Source organism: Takifugu rubripes, chromosome 1, assembly GCF_901000725.2.
Source record: "Takifugu rubripes chromosome 1, fTakRub1.2, whole genome shotgun sequence".
Taxonomy (NCBI): domain Eukaryota; kingdom Metazoa; phylum Chordata; class Actinopteri; order Tetraodontiformes; family Tetraodontidae; genus Takifugu; species Takifugu rubripes.
This window is the reverse complement of record NC_042285.1, coordinates 27989688-28005644: the sequence shown is the minus strand read 5'-3', so window position 1 is coordinate 28005644 and position 15957 is coordinate 27989688. Positions and strand designations below refer to the sequence as shown.

Genomic DNA, 15957 nt, shown 5'->3' with positions numbered 1-15957 from the left:
AGTGGGTCCGGCCATCCTCATTTAACATTCAGACAGGTCTAGAAAATGGCACGTTCCCTTGTTAGTGCACTATGTAGGGAGCAGAGACGGATTTCAGCTTTGATTCCCATCATCAAAGAGAAAGACTGAGTGTAAATTGTTTCTTTAAACTTCATCCGTTATGGACAGAATGACGGTACAAAGGGGGGACTAAGGGATTACCTAAAGAGGCGTAGGAGCCTGGCGGAAGAGCAGCCGCCCTGCTGAACGGTGAGGAGGCAGGGACGGTGGAGAGTCGGGACTTGGCGTTGGACGCAGCATTTACGTCGATGTCGCTCTGTGATCGCTGCAGAGAGCCTGGCGTGGAGGGAACCCTGGAGCTCACCAGTTTACCTTCAACAGCAGAACAACACGTCACTCGCACACCTGAGGCAGTCTTTTAATGAGGACACACGTTCTGCCCTCCGATGTTATCCGTCTATAGAGAAGGATAAACTAATAGAGAGCATTTATTGGGCCCACTTTGGAATTCTGATCAATCCACAGCCGCGCCGCTAACTAGCATGTTCACCCTGCTATGGCAGACGTCAGTAGCAAACAGAGGATAAATGAATTCATGAGGTTTAGCTAGACAGTGCAGGCTTTAGTAAGCTGTGACAAATGTTATATTAGCTTAGTGTGACATTAGTGGGATCTCGAACCTTGCCGTAGCTGATGTCTGCTTCTAGCAAAATGTGTCTGGTGAAAAGTGGAGCCAGTATAATTAAACATTTACAAGACGAGCCTCCTGAATATTGTGAATTGAACCTTATTATTAGATGAAAGACAATTGAGCTGCGACCGGGATTCCTGCTGAATAACAAAAACTCTATCTTTTGGTTGGCGTCCCACTCTAAACCCTCCTGTGTCATAGGTGTATGAAAGACTTTGACTTACTCCTGGTCATGCTCCCGCCAATAACACTCTTCGCAAACAACGGCCGGCTAGACATGGGAATTCAAAGACACCTTTTAAAATGTTGTGTACATTGAATCCAAACCAAACGAATGATTAAACTAGCACAGGAAACATTTTTCACTACTCATAATAACAACAATAAATAACACAATTTTAATCAAATGAGTTAGTTGTTTAGTGTCAGTGGTAGAGAAAGCAGAAAAAAACATGAAAATGAGATCCTCTCTTCTGTAGCGCACAGATGAGCACAACAGCAGCGGCTGCTGTCCCGACAGATCCGGTTGGTGGTCGTTAGCCAACACGATCCACAGGGAAGCTACAAACTGGATTGATGATGTCAAACGATGCTCAATATATGTCTCTGAACGCTAAACGACCAGCTGCCCAGCTAATAAGAATGACCATGGGTTTAGAATACTACAGCAAATGCATTCCTAGCTTCAACGTGGGCTACAGCGTTGTAACCACCTACAGCAGAAAATGGAGCAGAGGAACCATTTTGTCTTTGTCTTACTTGAGACTCTCCTGCGACGATGAAGATGAGCGGTCAGACTGGGGCAGAGACACGATGCTGTCAGAGCTCTTCAGGTGAGACTGGAGGGCCTTCTGATAGGTGGACTCCAACGCCTGAAAGAGATGCTCCGCCTCCCGGGTGTAGTGCCCGTGGAAGCCCCAGTAGCACCTAAAGGTGAGGGGCAACAATTAAGAGCCTCCGAATCTGTAAACTCCAAAATACTTCTGTTGGGGCTCAACATCCTAAAGAAAAACTTACTTTCTGGCAATGAACCTGGCCTCTGAGTCAGCGTCGTGTATGCCTTTTTTGATGGTTTCCGTCAAAACAGCCACATGTCTGGGATAGTAAGGGAACATGGTGGACGCGCGGTCAATAATCACAAGCCAAATCTGGAAAGTAAAGGCTGAACTAAAGCAACCCGTGCAGGTTCTCTTCCTTCTTGTTCTCCTCCCGTTTCACCCCTCCAGAGGTCCACAGGGAGAGTGCGCACCCACTGGGTTCTTCACGTGCTTTTAAAAGTCTCCACTGTGGTTGTCATGGTTACAGGGCTGTGAATTTGCCTCTGATGACGCTTCTTTCAGGACTCATCAATTTTATGGGCCTCATCAGAGACGCGTCCCTCGCCCAGTCACACACGTTAGCAAACTGAAATGCCACACGCGGCAGCCGTGCACTGCCAAGTGATCGAGAGTAACGGCCATTACGAGGCATTTATCTTACCTTTCCAGCGTATTAGTGTGCCACTCCTGTAACATCAGGTCCAGGAACTCATAACAGCGTCTGAGAGAAGACAAAGACAGTGACGCTCACGTACCTATGAGTCAGAATGCAGCCTATAGACGCGACAACGTTCAGAAGGTGAATGTCTCCTTACCGTCTGACAGCGACTGACTTGGAGGTGCAGTTGCTGGTGATGATGGGGATGAGGCGGGGGTAGTGTGTGTGCTGCAGGGAAAACACAAACACAGGTTTAAACACAACTCGCCAGCACCTTCAGACCCCTCATCCGAAGGTCATCGGCTCCTCGCTCTGGTGTCTTACTCGGAGAATGAGGCGGATGACGGCAATCCCGGACGTGGCCATGACCTTGGCACTGTTGGGCACGAGGTTGAGCAGCGTGGGCATGACGCTCTCTGCTGCATGGTCGAACTTGTTGCCCAGCAACAATGACAAGTGTCTGTAGAAGGGAAGCGAGACCGGAATCAGTTTTTTGATTTCTTAGCAGGACATTAGTCAACTCAGATGGAATGGAACAAACCAGACACATCAAGTTGGGATTATTTGGTTTTTTTTCTTGATAATCAGTTAAAAATTGCTGCTTTGGTAGTTTCTTGGTTTCAGCCATCACACAAGCGTTTTCCACTCTCCTGTTCCACTCTCTCCTCCATGATCATCAGGCATTTCTGATCTACAATCTGATCCACTGTTTAAAGTTCTGGTTAAAGACGCCCACCTCAGCAGAGGGATGCAGCCCACACATTAATCAACCTTCTGCTCTTTCAGAGTCTTCAAGCTCTGTTCCACCTCATCAGGTTTAAATTTGGGTGAGTGATGTTTCAGGCGCGTGTGTTTTCGAGTTTCGTGTGTGTTCATTAGTGTTTGAACAGAACATATTTCCTGGAGCTCCTCAGTCACAAGCCCTTCAGTTGTACCTGTGAGTTAAAGCCCCATCTGCACGGGCTCTTACCCCAGTGTGATACAGGCCTCCCGGACCACCTGCGACCGCAGGTCTTTAGCCGATAACTTTAAGGAAGCCTCGAGAAGACGCAGTTGCTGAGGAAAGCCCTCAAACTCGGCCGCCCCAGCCAGCACAAGAGAACGGACCTTCTTCAGCTGAGGAGCAAAAACACAAGACATTTCCGTGTTATCAGTGCTTCGGCTCGATGGATCAACTCGAGGCCTCGTTGCAACTCTTACTGCTGCCACTCGGAGCTCCCAGTCATGTTTGTCATCAGACAGAGCGTCTCTGATCTTGGTCAGCTGGTCCTCCATCTCTCTGTTGGAGTAGATCTGAACAGAGAAGCACACATTCCATCCAATATTAAAGACCCCAAGAGCCTCTCAAGTTAACTCCTAAAACGGTCCTCATGTACGCGACCTTCTTGACTGGAAGGTGACAGAGGAGTAAAATCTGATATGTGCCACAATGAAGACACTGAGTGGCCTCAGAATATTTATAGATGAGATTAGAAAAGATTTAAATTATTGTCCATTTCTAGAAACAGAGAAAGAGAATGTATGGTCAGGATTTCCAGTGCAAGTTTACAACGATAATAACAACAACAACAATAACAGAATGACACGTAGAAAGCCCGGGATCGAACACCAGCCGACATCTGCCTCACACATTTGGTGGAGACTTCTCTTACCTGGACGGAGGGCACGTCTTCAAAGGCTTTGATGAAATCCTCTTCATCAACGGCGCCAGCGCCAGCTTCTTTACCTTTGAAAAGAAAAATGTGCCGAGAGTCAGTATGAGAATCATCTAATCCACTGCCGAAGCTCTTCTCTTCTCACCTGTGGTCTTGGCGGTGTTGGCCGAGCTGGGCCTCCTGACAGAGGTCACTACCGTCCTTCTGCCACCAGGGGGGGCTTTGGAGGAGGAGGAAGAGGAGGACAGGCCTCCATCCACGGAGTCTTTATCCTCAAAGCTCTTATCTGCAACAGAGGAAGAAAAGACAGGATACAGCAGGGAATTATTGGCTGAATTCAGGAATATAATCATGACTATGTGAGTTTCCAGTAAGTACCAAAACATCACTGATTGTTCAGAGACACATCAATGACCTCAGAGGTCGGTGATTCACAGCGTACTTCCGAGTCATTCAGAGAATACATCATCATTCTCTTATCAGTAATCCAGCTATGTTAGTGTGTGAGAGGAGCTCTGGTCCTCCCAAGGTCGGACTCAGTGTTTCCTGTCAACCTCTGTGTCCGTCAATCTGAGAGGAATCTGGCTTAGCAGCTCAGTGTTACCACATTCGTCCCATGGAAGCCAGTCACCATCACTACATCACTGAGCAAATACGCCCAAAAATCCAGTTGGTAGACACTCAATGTCTGCATCCAGATATCAGGAGAAGACCTAATCCTCCAGACATTCAGCAGCACAACCTATAAGAATCAAATTCCATCAAATATGGACACGCGGGAAAACTTAACAGTTATCGGCTCACGAACAGCAATCAGCAAAAACCAGTCGTACCAGCTAAAAAGTTTGTGAAAGGGAGAAAGAGAGAAAGAACAATGTCGGCAAGACAAAAACAAATCTGTGGGAGCAAAAATCCCAACAAGGAAAAGAGCTTTTCTCACAGATGCAGACTTTCTTGCACATCAGCCTCCTCAGCATGTTGCTCCTCCCGCTGCTGCTGACACACTCTGTCCTTTCTCCTGAAGTCAGGGTGTGTGTGTGAGTGTGTGTGTGAGAGATGAGTGATGATGAGGGAGGGTGGGGTCTATTGTTGTAACATCACTTTTTCAGCTCACTCACACTCTCAATCTTAAGCACAACTAAATGATGCTTCATTTAAACTATTCAGTACAACAGCTAGCTACCAGCTACAGTTTAAATTACACATTCCAACCTCCCCAGATGATGTCAGGGTAACAACGAGCAACCTTGGCACACATTTGTCAGAGCAATTACAGCTGCGCTCCATGATTTGTTCAGAAGGTGTCAGGATCCAGGCCCAACGACGCTGAAGCTGCACCGACGTCAGCACTTTCCCCAGTAAAGACTCTGGGAAAGACTTTATGTAACAGGGAGGATTTGCTCTCCTCTCGCTGCAGAAAAAAGACCCCACGACATGAGAGAATTTACCCTCTTGCAAACGCAGAGCAGGAGGCTGACAGATTAAAAGTATCTCAGATTAAAACCTGCAACGTTTATATCATTGAGGCTTTCACCCTCAGTAAGAGCTGCACAAGAGACAGATTAGAGATGATCTGAGTTATTTCATAATAAAAACATTGACTTTGAAGTCACTTTATGCCCAATAATCAGATCTTTCTGCACCAATTTCATCCAAATTAAAGGGCGATTTCAAAGAGTTTCCAAAGAGTTTCTAAAATCACCCTGTCACTGCAAATATAACATATAAACACGTGTATTTTTAACGTGATTTAAATTCAACAATATAAAGCAACATGGAAACACACCGTTAAAAATAGAAAAATAACAAACATAAGCTTCAAATCCAGAACCTCCTACACAGACAAGAGCAGCCAGAAGCACACACACAACCCACACAATAAGATACACACATGACAAAATCTCCCATCTGGTCTTTATAGAGAGACATGATGACACACAACTTCTTCAGCACGCACGCACACGTGCACACAAACGTGCGCACACTGGGAGTGAGAGCTGAATAATCCAGTGAATTCATCTTCACCTCTGCAGGCTAAAGAACTGCATCCTCCTTTCTACCTCGTGACCCTTTATGACCCAACAATAGTGATGATGTAGCATTCCATTTAAAATATAAAAAGACCTTCTATGGTCACGAGCAGCTTCATCACAGCAGCAGCAACAGCTACTAAATCCTCCCGTGATTCGGCTGCAAACGTTCAGAATTCGCACACCAGTCAGGATCCATCCCAGCGTTTAAACCTTCAGCCTGCACCGTTCTGTTATCAATCACATTTATCTGCTAAATTTAGCCGTGGGTAGCTCAAAATACCAGCTAAGCTTGTTTTAAATCAAACAGACCGTTTGTTTAGTCGCTCCAAGTAGTTTTGACCAAATATGCAGATTCAGCAGATTCTAGAGAGCCAGAGTTTTTAAACATGATTAATCACCAGGTTTAACTGAGCTGGACGAAGGTGTGACTAACGTCTGGGTTCATCAGCAGAACTGAGAGAATGCTGGAGACGAGGTTCACACACGCACACGCACACACGCACACACACACACCCTGCAGCAGGACCGTAGAAGACCAGTGTTAAAGTAGAAGTCAAGATTACATAACAATGTGTGCACGTATGAAAGGAGCTGCGTTCCGACTCCGTCTTACCTTCCCCGGCTGTCATGATGCTGTTCAGCCGTTGTCACAGCTAAAGCCAGAGAGACGTGCACTTTCCTCTCTCTGAAGCCTCTCTACTCTGTCTCCCACCCACAGTTTGTGTCTAGAGCTGCTGCAAAAATGGCGTCTGCGTTGCTCCCTGTTCCTCCCTCTACTGTGGCTCCTCTGGATAACTCCTTCTTTACTGGCTCCCTCTGTGACAGCACCACAGCGACGCCACCTCCTCTGCCTCCATCCTCCTCATCAGCACGTGATTCAACACTAACACGACCTGTAGTCTAGGTCTAGAATTAGATCAAATGTGTCGATTTATCGTTGAAGGTCCTTAAATTCTGACATAAGGTCACATGGTTTAAGAGATTTGTGAGAGATTTTCTTTTTTTAAAAGCGTGATCTTAAACAATTTGCCCATGAACAATTTCAAAAGAAGTTCTACAGCTATTAAAGAAACAGTCTTGTATTTTACATGGAAAAGAAATGGCAGCCAGAATAAATGAGGACCTAAGTCTGCTTTTATTTTTTTTTAGAGTTAATTATGAGTGAATATCTGGGAAAGAAAGGCAACTGGATAAATGCAAAATTAGAGACCATGTAGGTTAAACTCAGCAGTGTAATCAATATCAGTGACATCTTTAAAGTAAAAGGCCCAGTGTTTGGTACCATTTGGCGGAATCTAGTGGTGAGAAAACGAACTGCAACTTATTATTGGTCTCGAAATGCCTTTAGGAGTGCTCGACATCCAAGGGGGATGTCAGGGAACAAAATGCATCCGCAAATATTTCCTGTTTGCATGTTTGGTTTCTACAGATTAATTTAAAGTTTAGCAGCAAACGTGTCCTGATAAACACCTGAACAAAATCATCAAAGTATGCAGATCCATTTAAAGCTACTCCAAGCATGACCTGGTGGACGCTCGTCTCCTAATGAAACATTTAGCAGGATAAAAGAGAACCAGTTCTTTGTTTCTGCATCATGAAAGTAACAAATTGGCTTTGATATCATGTGAGAGGAGAAGATTTAACATCTGCAGATCTGTCTTCATTTTCTTCCCAGTAGCCATATTGACATGGAAAAATCATCTCTTGCCGAGTTCAACTCAATTGAGTCCACCAGGGTCCAAATGAGCCAGGGTCCAATGGAGCCAGGGTCCAATGGAGCCAGGGCCCAAATGAGCCAGGGTCCAATGGAGCAGCCAAAATGCTCAGAATATAAAGATATAGAGGAAGATATAGAGGAATATAAAGGAAGAAAACTCACCTGAGGACAAGAGCATGTTCCCAGATCTTTGGACTTCATCAAACTTGGTGAAGATTGCATTCAACCTGTAAATGTAAGCAGAAAAACATTTACATGTAAACTGCTGATGGACAGAACACACACACGCGCACACACACACACACACCTGATTCCTGTACATGTTCTCTGTGTGCAGAGCTTTAGAGGCAGGATTAGGATTAGGTAAAACTAAGACACAACATTTCTGCTGTGCAGTAGGAGGAGATAAGAGGATCATTTGGAGATGCTCTTAATTTGTATTAAACTGATAAGACGTGTTTCTCTCAATTAATCTGTAAATGTAATTAGTGTTCTAAGGGTGTGATGCAGCGCCTTCGCCACTAGGGGGAGTCTGGTCCTGCTCGTTGACCCTGCCTGTAACGTTACACCTCCCACATACACTGTCTGCTCTGCTCTGCTCTGCTGTGTGAGACAGAATGCAAAAGCAGGGAACAAGTGGAAGCTGGCAAACATTAGTAAACAGATAGTGACAGGCTGGCTGAGTGTTGTTGGCGTACCGTGCCTGTGGAATGCCCTTTTTACTGAGATCCAGTCTCACTCTCTCCCCTATATGTCTGTAGATCTCCACCAAGGAGCTGACTGCTCGATCACGAACCTGAAAACACAAGAATTTGCTATCATTTGTGCAGAAAGTGTGTCACAGTTCCTAAATGATGCACCAAAAACGAGGATAGACCTAAAATCTAGTTTATGAGCACACTGATCACAATGCGTTTTAAACATCTGCATGTCCAAGAATCTGTCCCCGAACACAACAGTTAACTGTAGGTTTGTTATTAATTCAAAAATTAGGCATACCTGACTCACTGGGTCCCCCAATAAGTAACATATGTGAGGAAGAATTTTACTGAGGGTCAGGCCTTGAGCTCCATACCTGGAAAATGAACACACGCAGAATCAAATAAGACATGTCAAATATCATCTATGGGGCAAAAGGACAGAGCAAAGTTCTGAATCATCAAATCAGGACTTAAAAACACAGTTTAAAGGCATCTAAAGTGTCCTCCGTGATAGGCAGCATTAGGAGGAGAGGTTTGACTCACGTGTTGAGGGTGGCGATGAGACAAAGGCACAGTCCTTCTCTGGTCCTGCTGTTCTTGTGTTTGAAGCTTCCCAACATTCTGTCCCACACGTACTGCAGCAACACAGCAAACAACATGCACTTTGTGGTTCTGGTGTCGGAGCGATGACACAAACAGGAAGACCACAGCTCATACAACACACGCGCTGCACTAGGAGAGCGACCCAAAGGCCAGGAGGCAGCACGCAGTTCTTTTATTGCCCTGCTCACCTGTGGGCTGGCAGCTTGTTCCATGATCTTTAACAGCAGACTTTGGTCTTGGTCTCGTACTTGGTCTTTTGCATCTCCTAATCGATCAATAAGGCTGGGGAGCACTGAAGAAAAGATCGTTTTAAACACTTAATCACTGAAAATCATCAATAGGAAATGAAAATGTGGCTAAACGTGTCGTCTACAATAAAGAGGTTCAGTCTCAGAGCTGGAGGCTCAAAAGCTGAAGTGTGTCCCACTGAGATGCTCCGTCTCATTTAGAGAAGAGCCAGAACGATGTGAGCAACCTCACCTGTTCCAACGTGGCCCCTGAATCTGTCCTGAAGCCTGGTCACTAGTGCAGACACCAGGTCCAAGCCCAACAGCGTCACCTGGTGGATAAGGGAGACGTGACCAATACAAGTCCATGGGATCACAGTGGGATCACAGTGGGATCACAGTGGGATCACAGTGGGATCACAGTGGATCACAGTGGGATCACAGTGGATCACAGTGGATCACAGTGGATCACAGTGGATCACAGCAAGATGCAAAGGTTTCTGATTAAACCACAGATTTTATGTTTGTGCTGTTGTGGTGATCCCCCCCCCCCCCCCCCTTCCCCACACACACACACACTATCTTTATGTCCGTCCAGTCAGTAGAGGAACTTTGTATTATATTTTATATTGTCTGAGAGAAAAGGTAAAGTAGCAAAAACTGCACCGAAAGTAAAAAAGATGGTGCAGTTTGTTTCATGTCCGATCTGCTGCCAGCATTTTCTGGCTTTTCCAGATTTCTGAGTCTGAGGTGGACGGGCCTGTTCCTGCTGATCCTTTGTTCTGAAACAGGAGGGAATTACAGTAATTAGACTGATCATGTGGTCTGAAAGAGGACTTAAAGTCAGCTTTGAGAGGGATCAGCAGTATTAAACTATAGTTTAAACCATGTCCATTAGTTTATTTCTAATCCAGATTCAGCTTCTCTTCTTCAGGAACTCCTTGTTTCAATCTTTCTCGAGTTGGGAGAAAAAAGAATCATGACAGTAAAAAGAGCAACAGCCCCCTCAGAGCAGCACAGACAGGTTCCTTCTCCAGCCCCCCCCCCCCCAACTCTAACCCCTGGAATCACAGACATCAGCCTTGCATTAATGTAACCATGAAAAAAAGACCAGTACCAACAAAATACAAACCCTGAGGGTTGAATATAAAACACTTCCACTTCCCTTCCGCCAGGGGGCGACCAAGGACCTGACCTCCGGAAATAAAAGGGATTTTTGGGTAATTCTTTGTAGTTTTACTGTAGCCCACCGCCAGGGGGCAACCTGGTAGTTTGCTATAAATGTAATAGTTTCACTCATCTGACTTGTCAGGATTTGTGATTCTGAACCTGGAGTCTTTTTGCAAGGCAGAAAACCACAGAGTCAGACTCCTGCCCCATCACAGTCTAATCACTGGAAAAACTTTGGAGACTGCAAACAAGATCAGACGTTGAGATAAACAGGCAGGTCGCCTCTTGTCTCTGACTGCATATTTGGGTTGGTATGAATTCTCATCCATGCCTTCTTTCTTTAGATGAACTGTTGTTTTACAACACTTCTCTCTGACAGACATGGAACTTCTCTTCCTGACCCCCTTTTCGCTCCTCTGACAGGAGTCACAGAGTGTGTTGAGAAGCCCCGTCGGCGCTGCTTTACCTGCCGCCAGCAGCCGCAAACACAACATTCGTGGTAAACAAGCCTGTGAATGCTCCAATAATACCGATATTATTGTCAACCTGCCATTACATGGGAACAACCTCCACTAGCTGAGGCACCAAAGGTTCCCTCACATATACCTTTAAGTAGCGAAAAGCATAACTAAGCTTCAACACACACACACACACACACACACACACACACACTTGTTGGTCTGTCTCCACCATGAGATCAAATAGGAGATCAAGGATTTCTCCCTCTCTGTTCACTAAATGGCAGCAGGGCCGACGTGTGCAGACAGAGACGTGTGGTGTGTTCCCTTAAATCAGAACAACATCTGGGTATGTGCGTGATTTCCAACGGCCAATTACCATAAAGAATCCAAAACAGAGAGAAAAGAGCCTGCAGATCCTTCTGGTTCTGAATGTTCCGCTGGTGTGAGGCTGGTTGGCCCCAGTGACCACACAGTGGCACCACAGGCTGGACTGGACGGTGCAGTAAACACCAAGAAGCACCATCGACCGGACAACAAGGAGTCATTTCCACTTCCTGTCCTCCTGGGATGGCATTTCACACAGAAATACCCCAGAAATACCCCTCTGTCCGTCTGTCCGTCTGCGCTGTGAACTAACCCAACAACAACATGAGAGAAGTCCAGCAGCAGGACCGCGAGGAGCAGCCGGCACAGACCTGATCTTTTCCTCCTCATCTCAACTCTAGAAAGGTCGCTAAAAGGCAAAAGAGCAGTTTAAAATCCAACAACCAAGCGACTTTTTTACAACTCTTGTCTAGAACATTAGTGAGGAGAACACACTGTAGCACGTTTCCTGCTGGAGCAGCGGTTCCTCACATCGGTCTCACAGTTGCCTCCCATCTTTTTCTTTTATTTCTATTTGCTCTTGAGAAGAATCTGAGAAAAATGAAGCCTGCAGCTTGGTTCACATGGTCTCCTACTCTTATATTAAAAGGGATTTTGTTTTTTAATGAAGAAACTGCAACATATCCTGGAGCCAGAGATGGGCGCATCAGACGGCAACCACGGGACTCTCGGTGACCTGGAGCGAGGTGCCCATGAGGACTAAAAACAGCAGCAGCAAGAAACGAGGCAGAGAGAAGACGACTCCCAGAAACCCCCCGACAGAAAGAAGATATTGTATCTGCTATTTTAGGTGGAACAAGCAGGTTTGGGCTGAGGAGTCAGCACTTCTGAGGTGAAATCTGTGATCTTAACCATTTCCTAATACCTTCAGATGCACAATCTTTTAGCTTGAATCCTTAAGAGAGGATTAGAGTGGCTGTGGTAGGGCTAGCTTAACGACAAGGGACAAAAGGTCACAGATGGACGTTCTGCTGACCTACGATTGCTACCATAGGACTGAAGAGTCAAATATTAACTCATAAAAGGTGACGCAGCTGTTTATTAACCTGTTGTGTTGACTGTTTTACTGGATAAAACTGTCCCTCTCCTGTTCTGCAGGGTTTAACCCGAGCGATCGATGAGAGGCTGCACAAAAGGATCAACAAGCTTCTGTCTGAATTATGAACGCTGGCTGCACGAGCGGACAACAACAGAGCTTGGGCAGGGGGTAAAGAGGGGTCATGTGACAGGACATGTCCCTCTGCACATGTGTGTCCAAAGCAGAAGCAAACAGGAAGTGTGTAATACTGGGTCTATCATCACTCGCTCTGATGTTTGTTAAAGTTCAGCAGAAAAGTGCCTCATGAGACAGATGCTCAGCTGACCTTCAGCTGCAGGCTCCCCTTCAGAGAGGGGACAGCTTGGAAACCTTGATGGATTGTGAAGGAGTGGTCCTCAGGTGTGATCTCTGGTGCCCTCAGCGCTTTTTTAACATGAGGAATTATAAAACATGGAATTCTCGGACCGAGCAGGTGCAGAAAGTTCCTCAGCTGAGGAGCTTCGTTTGCCTGTCAGTCATTAATGTGGCAATCAAGGAGCATTTGTGGGACAAAGCTGGACTAAACTATGTGTAGTTGGGTTTCACATGTGGGTTTGGGACTGTGTGTGTGTGCACGGTGGGGAAGATGCAGCAGCAGATGAGAGGAAGGAGCAGAACCAGGAGGGTTTATGGACTGTTCTCACCATCAGCAGCAGCAACAGCAGCTTTACCCCCCTGGATTCATCAGCACCACCAGTGAACGTCTCCCTCCTGCTGAGCCCTTTCACAATGCCAACCTCTCAGTCATAATCTGCTTTTATTTAATCCAGGAGATTTTTTTTTTTCTGCTTTGGCTGCGGTAAGCTGCATTTACACGCAACCACCAGAACCTTTGCTTTCCATTTGATCCTTCCAGGTTTCAGGATTATTATTTTTTTTACATTTTTCTCCATGAACAAACGATGTTCAATTAGTTTTGTGCAAACACTGAGAATATGATGTGAAATAAGCACAATAACAGCTTCCCTTCTTAATCAGGAGTAACGCAGACAGCAGCAGATCTCTGCCCAGAGTTCTCCCTGTTAACTCGGTTTGGTTTCATTTTTAACCTGAGACCATCGAAAACATCAGAGCTGGAACACCTGCGACTTCCGAGAGGAGACGGAATCAGCATTGACCTGCTTCACACCGGACCTGCACCCAGACGGGGGGAGGAATCACTCCAGGAGAGGCGTGTTAGCTCGGTGTGACGTGTAAACAGCCGTCCATTAAAAGGTCCGCCATGTCTGTCCAAGCCCTGCACACAGCCATCTCCACCACATCCTCACATAATAAATGAAAGAGTAAAGCTATTGATTGTCCCATGAGCCAGAAGCAAACACAGTCTTGCTCAACAGCCTCTTTAAGTGGATCTTTGGGTGCAGGTGACCTAGCTTTTTTTTTTTTTTTTTTTTTTTAGCCTTGGCAAAACAAACTAGGTTCATCTTTACTTAATAGCTGACACATTTAAGCTTATGTTGAATTTTGCTGCCCCTCAAACACACAACCAGTCGCTCACTCATTCTCAACGGAGTCTGTAAAATCCATCCACAGTGGTTTTATTTCACCTATTAATAATCTGAGGCCAAATCCCCCAAACGTGACGTCGCTGTCTGAAGCAGGAAGAACCCACTCGGTCCCGTCTAACCCATCCAGACTTGTAGTGAACTTCCAACATTCCAAAAAGTGTACAACAATAGTGGCACACAAACAAATCTGAAAGTTATGTCGTCTGAGTTTGGCATTGGCCTGCAACACCAACCCGATGATGTCATACAGGAAGTCACTGGGGAGGTGGCAAAGAGCACATCCCTGACACTTTTGGACCTAGAGTAAAGTTTCAAAGTTTTAAAGTTTCACAATCTTGGACACATTTCACAAACACTTTAACTGCGATGATGAAAAGAAACAAACTAGACTCCTACGAATCAAACCAGAACTGTGCTTACGGCTAATCCAAGCTGTGAGGTCGGCAACAACCTTTCAGGTGGCACCAGGTTGTCCGAGCCATCGTTTCAAGGCCCTTCAAACATTCAGCTCCGGGCTCAGATCGGCCAGGAAGGAAGCAGACATGACATGGTGAAGACGTGACATGACGGATGTGATGAGTGCTGACAGAGCCGAGGCCGGCCGCAGCTAGGTACCAAGAGCCAATCTCTTTACTTAAAATGACGGGCGGCGTCGATGGCACAGCAAACCTTTGGTTTTCAGCAGAGGGGACACTGACTCCCATGGTGGGGTGGCGGTATGGGTCATTTAGCCACTTCCTGGATGTGTGCAGGCTGATTCAGACTTGATTAGCAGCTAAAGAACACAGCTGGGCTGATGTGGCTGCTGTGCTGACACGCCCCAACGCACAGAAGACGCCTCAACAACATCACAACCGCGTCCGCGTGCAGCGCGTCACCTCCCAGGCGCCGTCCATGGCCCTGCTCATCTTCTAAAGATGGATGCAAGATGGCGCGTAAAAGCATTCGTGGTCGTGTTCTGAAGAACGGTGACAAGCGTGGCGGCCACAGCACACCTGATAATAACAAAACAAGACGTCCCGATGGGGCGTCGATAAAATATCCTTACATCTCCCAAAACCAGATCATGTGGAAGGTGAGGAAATCAGGGTGCGCTTTAAAAGTAAGGACGCCTTTGGCTTTGGCATGTGCTAGCCCGCGCTACGCTAGCCTCAGCCGAGCTCTTTGGATGGTTACGTTGGCAGGAAGGAAGAATTCACTCACCAGCAGAGCATGTTTGTCATCTAAACACACAGAAGTATGCAGAGCAAAGGAAACTCGCTGAACCCGTCACTAAGATGGAGCTTGACGGACATCAGCCAGTGTAAAATCTCATCTTTACACAGTTGCCTCGTCTCGCAACCCAGAGCTCCATTTATGGGGCCTGACTCCACTGCTCCTCTCAAACTAAATAGTTTCCACATTAGTTGCCAAGTGATCCGCTAAGCCCACGTTGAGGTTACGGCATCAGTCCTGCAGCACCGCTGAGAAGATGCCGTCTGTGTCCATCAGCGCCGTCACAGCTCGGTGACGGGCTGCTTGTGACAGGCAGGCGGAGCGCACGACCTCCTTTCACCAACTACAGCAGCCAGAACACACACCGAGGGCGGGTGTGTGAGCACAGGAGAGGAGGAATTTGGAAGGAAAATGGTAACAGAATCACACGGAATCAACCTTTGAACCCACATTTAGAGCCACGTTTTCAAGACAAAAAGGCATGTCTGGATCTGCATCATCATCATCATCATCGTCGTCTTCATCCCCACCACGGAGATACCAACACAAAGGTATTCTCCCACCTGTTGGGACCGGTATCGCTGACCTTTTCTGGTCCACGTGGACTAAAAGCAAACATTCAAAGTGAACTCGAGTGAGCCTGGGCTGTGACAATAATATGGTTCCAGCGTTTCGTGTGACTGTCTGGAAGTTCAGACATTATTTATTATTGATAAAGTCCTCGATAATCCTGTCTCCAACAAATCCAAGCCTGCGGCATTAGATTAATAACATACAACAAAAGGCTCAGCGTGTCAGCAGGTGTGTGTTAGCCTGGTAACCGCAGTTTACCTTAAAGTTGCTGGAGTTGACCCATAAGGTGGCGATGCCGTCCACCATCTTGTCCAACGCCGTCTGGTCCTGCTCCAGATCGTGGGATTTCTCCTTATCCGAAACGTAATCGATGATCTCCTGACCGACCTGCAGCCGTCTGCCCACGTCCTTCTGCAGGACCTGGGCCAGGTACTTCTCCATACTGGGCTCCATCATCCTGACCTA

General features: G+C 46.4%; 1 protein-coding gene across 1 annotated transcript in view; it reads right to left on the bottom strand.

The window, feature by feature from the left end:
* clasp1a (cytoplasmic linker associated protein 1a) overlaps positions 1-15957 on the bottom strand; it is a 36573-nt gene that overhangs the window by 19759 nt on the left and 857 nt on the right. The window contains 18 exon segments of the mRNA XM_029836724.1: positions 202-372; positions 916-962; positions 1451-1618; positions 1709-1786; positions 2171-2230; positions 2325-2395; positions 2492-2627; positions 3138-3283; positions 3368-3460; positions 3820-3893; positions 3968-4108; positions 7735-7799; positions 8271-8368; positions 8572-8647; positions 8817-8908; positions 9065-9168; positions 9357-9435; positions 15751-15954. Coding sequence (XP_029692584.1) covers positions 202-372; positions 916-962; positions 1451-1618; positions 1709-1786; positions 2171-2230; positions 2325-2395; positions 2492-2627; positions 3138-3283; positions 3368-3460; positions 3820-3893; positions 3968-4108; positions 7735-7799; positions 8271-8368; positions 8572-8647; positions 8817-8908; positions 9065-9168; positions 9357-9435; positions 15751-15954 — 1903 coding nt within the window.